At 43.2% G+C, this 6,000-nt stretch overlaps 1 protein-coding gene across 1 annotated transcript in view; it reads left to right on the top strand.

The window, feature by feature from the left end:
* The first annotated feature begins 229 nt into the window (after positions 1-229).
* The window catches only part of ZNF277 (zinc finger protein 277), a 37,634-nt gene continuing 31,863 nt past the window's right edge, over positions 230-6,000 (top strand). Inside the window, exon 1 of the mRNA XM_041421033.1 lies at positions 230-285. Within this exon, the coding sequence (XP_041276967.1) occupies positions 243-285 (43 nt within the window). The 5' untranslated portion in view covers positions 230-242. The remainder of the gene's footprint in view (positions 286-6,000) is intronic.

Below are 6,000 nucleotides of genomic sequence, written 5' to 3'. Positions count from 1 at the left end.
TCGGCCGCCCTTTGTTGTGCCCCCGGGGAAGGGGCCGCTCCCCCGCGCCCTGACAGGACTTCGGCTCCCACCGCAGCACCCACAGGCACAGGGCGCTGCCTTCGCTCCAGCGGGAAACGGCAGCAGCGCCCCGCGGGGCGAGCCCGCTCTGCCCGGGATGCGCTCCCCGCCGGCAGCGCCGCTTCTCGCCCCCAGGCTCCCGGGGCCGCCCCGCGCCGGGCGGGCGGAGCGGCGGCGGCGGCATGGCTGCGTGCCGTGGGGCTGCGGGACCGGCGGCACGGGGAGGTGAGTGCGCTGCGGGAGGCGTGGGGGTCTCGCACTGCCCTCCCCCACTCCCCTCCGTTCCGCGATCCCGGCTTGGGCGGTGGGACGGGGCTGGCGCAGCCGTCCAGGGATGGGGAGCGGCGGACACGTGTGGAGCGGCCGGGAGCGCCCGGGCCCGGCGCGGTGGGGTCGCTTGGTGCCCGTCGGAGCGGGGTTCCGCCGAGAGCCCCGTACTCTCCTCGCGCTGGTTACAGGGACGTGAGTCGCTCTGGTCCTACTGATGCCCGTCCTTCCACGTTTGGCACACGGAACTGTGGCGACAGGGAGAGTTTCCTACAGCGAGTCGAGGTGGAGAGGGAGTTGATGCCGGCGGCGCGCCAGAGCGGTGGGGCTGATGGTCCGGGGAGCATTTTGGCTCCTCACATAAATCTGTTTGTCAACGCACACATACGCAGAGATAGTGCAAAGCAGGCAGTGCACAGCGAGGAGCACAAATGGACAGTGGGGAATCACTGCAGGCATAAGCCAGGTGCCGTAAGCAGCAGGAACAGCAGGGTTTGTGTCCTTGTCGAGAGGTCTGTATGTCTGCACCCTCCTGGAAGCAGCTTAGCTAGAGCTCAGTGTAGATAAACCGCAAGAAGTCCTCAGGCTACACTGAGGACATTTTGAAAGAAACCTGAGTGTTTAGAGGCAGGAGCAACAGCCTAGGTTATATCTTGTGGTCCTGTGGAAAGGCACAGACAGAAAAAAGGGAGAAGAAAACCAGTGATAATGATGCTGCTTTACAGGTCTTACCAGGTACAAGTTGTCTCTAAAATGACTATGTAGTATGTCTGGTTTTAGAAAAGTGTTCTCCAGTGAAATCAATATTCTGAAGCAGTATTTAGAGATTTTATGGGTTTCTTTGATTGGATCCAAATGAAAAAAATAGTTTAATGTTTTCACATTTAAGACAAGAGAGTAGCTTTCAGTTCAGGCTGACTTTTAAATTCTACTGTCAAGTCATTAATAGTGTGAAGGACACAATGAAAGGAAGTCATGTGCAAGCAGGCAGTTTCAAACCTAGAGTTAGAGCACTTTTATTCTGTGTTTGGGCCTTTGATAGTGAGTGGTCTTTTAAGTGACATTTGTGTTGTTTGTCTAGTACATGCCCTTATTCTATTCATAAAAGTAATATCAACTTGTGCTAGCAGTTAGAGCGGTACTCTTGCCTTATTTCTGTGTTACAGTATGTTGGCATGAACCTCATACATGAAAAGCCAGACCCTTTTAGAGCATTTCCACACTGGTGTAATTGCACCTGGAAGCAAAGCTGTGCTGTTTTAACTATTGGAAAGAACATGTGCCTGAGTCTGTGCAACTCTTCTGTTTATACATAGGTCTGTGGACTACTAGAGATGATGAGGTTACCCTGAGGTTTTTTCAGATAACTCTTGTGAAGACACTGGCACCAGTTCAAAGAAAAAAAGGAAATTTTTTGAGGAAAATGGAAATTCAGAGGCCTGTGTGTTTTTCTTTTACTGAGCACAGACACTCATTGAAATACTTTCTCTGTCTTTGGTCCCAAACTCACTTTGCATCCCCTGGCAGGTCATTTGGAGTCTCTAGGTAATGAAATATGTAAAAAATCACTGTTGAAAATCAAAATAATAGATGTCAGGCTAAATTAACTTTTATGTCAGCCTATAGACTTTCATGTACATACATGTGCTTCATCTCCCCATAAGGCAGGTCTGCCAGCATGATGGCTGGGAGTCATAAAATTTTGCCTAGCCTTGTAACTGCTGTCTCATGTTAACCATGACTGACTTCAGCATTAAGTTCTTCCCTTGGACAAAGGCAAGAGTGCCCAATAGCTCAAACAGCCTTTTCAAAACGATTTGTTTGCAACACAGTTACTTAGGGTCAAGAGATCTTAAGACTATAAATCACATTGTCCATGGACAAATAAATATCCCACCCTAATATTTTTTATTTCTCTGCCTTTGAACAAAATATTTATTCATTCAGAGGTTTAACTTCTACAAAACCATTGTCTCTAGCAACATCTTTTACTTGCATGTGCACCTGAGGTGTGTCATTTACATGGAGGAAAATTAAATAATATACTATTTCCTGGTTTGCTGATTCTATTTAGATAAAAGCCTGTGTTTTTATATTCTAATCCACGAGAGTGTTGCTTTCTAGTTAATTCCTTCCAGCAGCCTTCACCAAGTGGCTTTTAATAAGTATATCACTGCCTACAATACAGTTTGCTCTGTCTGCATATCAACACTTCTTACAGTATCTGTCAAAGGATTTTAAAATGAGTATTTTTTCTGAAAGTGTGTCTTTCATTGTTACATCAGTAGTCTGACATTTATAGTTTCCTACTCAAGATCTTCTTGTGCTCAAGTGCTTTTGAACACCTCCTGCTGAGGTCCACCATGTCCAAGCACAACATGTTTGATTCCTTCCATGTCTCTCTCTCATACCCCATTTTTAAGAATATTCAGTTTACTCTGAAAAACAAAAATTTTACTGGTCGTGCATGTCTACTTTTTTTTTTTTTTTTGTTCTACCTAGAGGGTACTCCAGTGAAAGCTGGAATTTGTTCCTGATAGTACAGCCATTACTTCTTTTGCTCAACTCTTTAAATTCTCTTAAGGATGCAATCAGAGCTGCTCAACACAGTGGGCTCGGGAATGCAGGGTTTTCTCTTTCCTGGTCACTGAAAGGCAGTCCCATGTACTTTCAGACGCAAAAGATTTCTCCATACAGGTTAATGGATGCATTCCTCCTTAGATTCACTAGCATTCCCATGTTCACAGGCCGCTTTGTATCAGTGTGGATTCTTAAGTCTGTTTAAGTCCATTTCATAAAGTATACAAAATTCCACTGGCACCTTCTGATCCCATCCACAAACACCCTCAAAAGTACCATAGTACATATGATAGTCACACGTTTCCCCTCTCCTGTCAGTGACAAAAGTTCATCTTGACCCTGTTGTAGTATGTGTGAGTAGTTCCTTTAATGCCATTAGTTCCCATATTGGCAGAGACAACTTACTGTCTTTGTTTTCACCTGCTCATTAACATTTGTGTGCAATCTACCATTTCCCTTGTTATTTGTTGTTTCTTTTGTACTGAATAGTCCTTAACCAAATAACTGGTGGACTAGATGCCTTCCCAGCCCCTGCTTCCTTATACTACCACTGCTATTCAGATCAGACTGAGTGCTTTACTTCTTTCCTCTCTAAAATACCCACAGCATGCATGGTGGTGATTGGGGAGCTACTGGCTGCTCGTGTCCATGGGTGACAACTCCAGCAAGGTGACAGAGCAGCTATTGCCACAAGCAGGCATATGCCTCTTCTCATCTCTTCATTCTCAAGGGAGCCTCAGACCTTAGCCTCGTGAGCAGCCCCTTTCTGTTTCACGGGTTTAGAGGTTGTTATCCTCTCAGTACCCTTCCTTAAAAACCCCCACCTGTTCCAAATGATCACACATGTGGTTGCATCCTCAGTTGTTTTCCCACAGAGCACTTTCAAGCATCCAGAACACCACCAGGGATCTGTTTCTCAGGTTAAATCTTGTTGTATAGTAGAGGATTTCAAGACCTGAGGCTTCTACCATAGTACAAATTTTGGACAGAGAGAGAAGAGGTTCCTTTTCCTAGTAGGTATTATAAGCTCTGTAAAGGATGCAGATTAATCATTGTGAACTGAACAATTAGCAATTACACCTGGAGGACAGGTTCACTAATTAATTCTGGAAGTGCAACACAGTTTATTTTAATATGATTACCAGAATGGATCTCCTAAAGCAGAATTATTTTAAAATGTTTAAAGAGCCTTTTTTGTGATTTTTAATTAAAAATCCAGTCTCAAAGTAATTTCAAACATTTGCCTGATAAGCAAGTGGATCTTCTGGAGGACTGGAAATTACTAAATTATTGTTGTAAAATCACCTTTCATGTGGTTCTCTGTTTGAAAATTCAAAAGGCAGAATCCTTTCATGTTACTGTTGCAGTAATATTTTAGAGGTTTTAGCCTTCACATCACATTTCTTAGATAACTGACGATGGGAGAATATACAAGTGAAACTAAATATTTCATTAAATAGATCATAATGGCATAATAAAATAAGTGATGGATTGTATTGGTTGGTAATAGAGGTCTGAAGTGCCCATGATTCCTGCCATAATTTTACAAATAATTGTGTTGTAAATATGCAGTGTATTTTACCTGAAGACAAGGGGCATCCCCACACCTCAGCATGAATGCATAATTTCTGTTAGCACAAGGCATAGGATATGTTGTATTCCCCAAAAATACTCCATAAAGACTTGCTATTTGATTTTCTCTGAATTCAGAAAACTTTCATGACTTAAAAGCAAGGATGGGTGGTCTTATCTTTGTATTTCATTCCAGTATACCAAGCCAATTCTTGCCCTCCCAGTAGCAAGTAAAGGCTTTGATACATGAACAAACTACATAATATCAGCTCCTCTGTACTCTAACCAGACTCCTAATTCAGAAGTGTGCTGCTGCAGATTGCCTGGTGAGCAGGTACACAGCTCAAATGTGGGAACTTGTTTGCATGTTAAAACCTTCAAGTTCTTTGAAACCTCTGCTCAGTCTTTCTGTTACCTGCAGTGGAGCAAGAATGAGTGGTGTTTCATCAATCCTCAGACTCATTAAGACCTTTAAACTGTTTCTGTATTGGCAAATATCTGATTCTTGTCCCAAAAAAGTGTTTCTCATCACTTGAACAAATAATAGATGTGGACATGCTTTATTTGGATGTAGAGGTATAGACTAGAGAGATACGTCAGGTGTTTTGAATGTTCTGAGTGTAACACAAATGCCAGGATAATTTTTTATGCCTCTTGAAACACCTTGGTCACTGCTTTGTTTTTACTGGAGAGTACTGGTTTTCTGGAAGAGCAACAAAGTTGTAGATTCTTGTCAGCAGTGATGACTGCCACAGGGTCTCCCTGTCATTTAAACAGGTCTTAGACTTCACCCTTTAGCCATCTTCCTTGATGAAGGGATGTAGGGTTTAAACTAGCATATGGTTGCGTGTACAAACAGTAGGAAAGGAAGAAAAAAAACTTTAGTATTATGAAATTACAAGCGTTAAGTATTTTAACTTCAGTATAAGGTAAATTTGTCTATCCAAACAGCCTTCATAACCTTTCCCAGCCCTGTGTGCTTCCTTCCTTCCATGTCCTGTCTTGAAACCTCTGCTAGGACTCTGCAACTTTGTGTGACCATTTATATCCTAAAACCACAGTTGTTCCCAGTCTCTCTCTCTGAGGTTTTTGCTTCACATTCTCATCCACAAACTCCCAGCAGGCTGAATCTGGGAGAAAAGCCTGAAAGCATTTGAATGTCATTCTGTGGGCTTTTTAAAGTAGCTTTAAATATTGCATCGATAAAAGCCTCACACAATGGAGGAAAGAAAATGACATTCAAGGAGCAGGAGGAAAAGAATGTGGTGAGTTTTGTACAACTTTAAAGCAGGTCTATGCCTCTGAAGAGCTGGGTACATCATCCTGACCAGTGTCTCATTGAAATCAGGGAAATGTGTTTATAAAAGTTCGGTTCTTTGCAGAGTTACTGTCTACAGTATTTAATTACAGTCACTTGGAAAATAGGAAAATACTAGTGTTCAATAATTGTATTAAATAATGCATTAGTCAGTACCACTAAAACCACATAACCAGACTGTGGCATCTCTGCCTATGGCAGGG

The sequence above is a fragment of the Onychostruthus taczanowskii genome, unplaced genomic scaffold (assembly GCF_017590055.1).
Source record: "Onychostruthus taczanowskii isolate IOZ18803 unplaced genomic scaffold, ASM1759005v1 scaffold68, whole genome shotgun sequence".
NCBI classification, from domain to species: Eukaryota; Metazoa; Chordata; class Aves; order Passeriformes; family Passeridae; genus Onychostruthus; species Onychostruthus taczanowskii.
The sequence above is the reverse complement of the archived record's forward strand: the minus strand, read 5'-3'. Positions and strand labels throughout refer to the sequence as shown.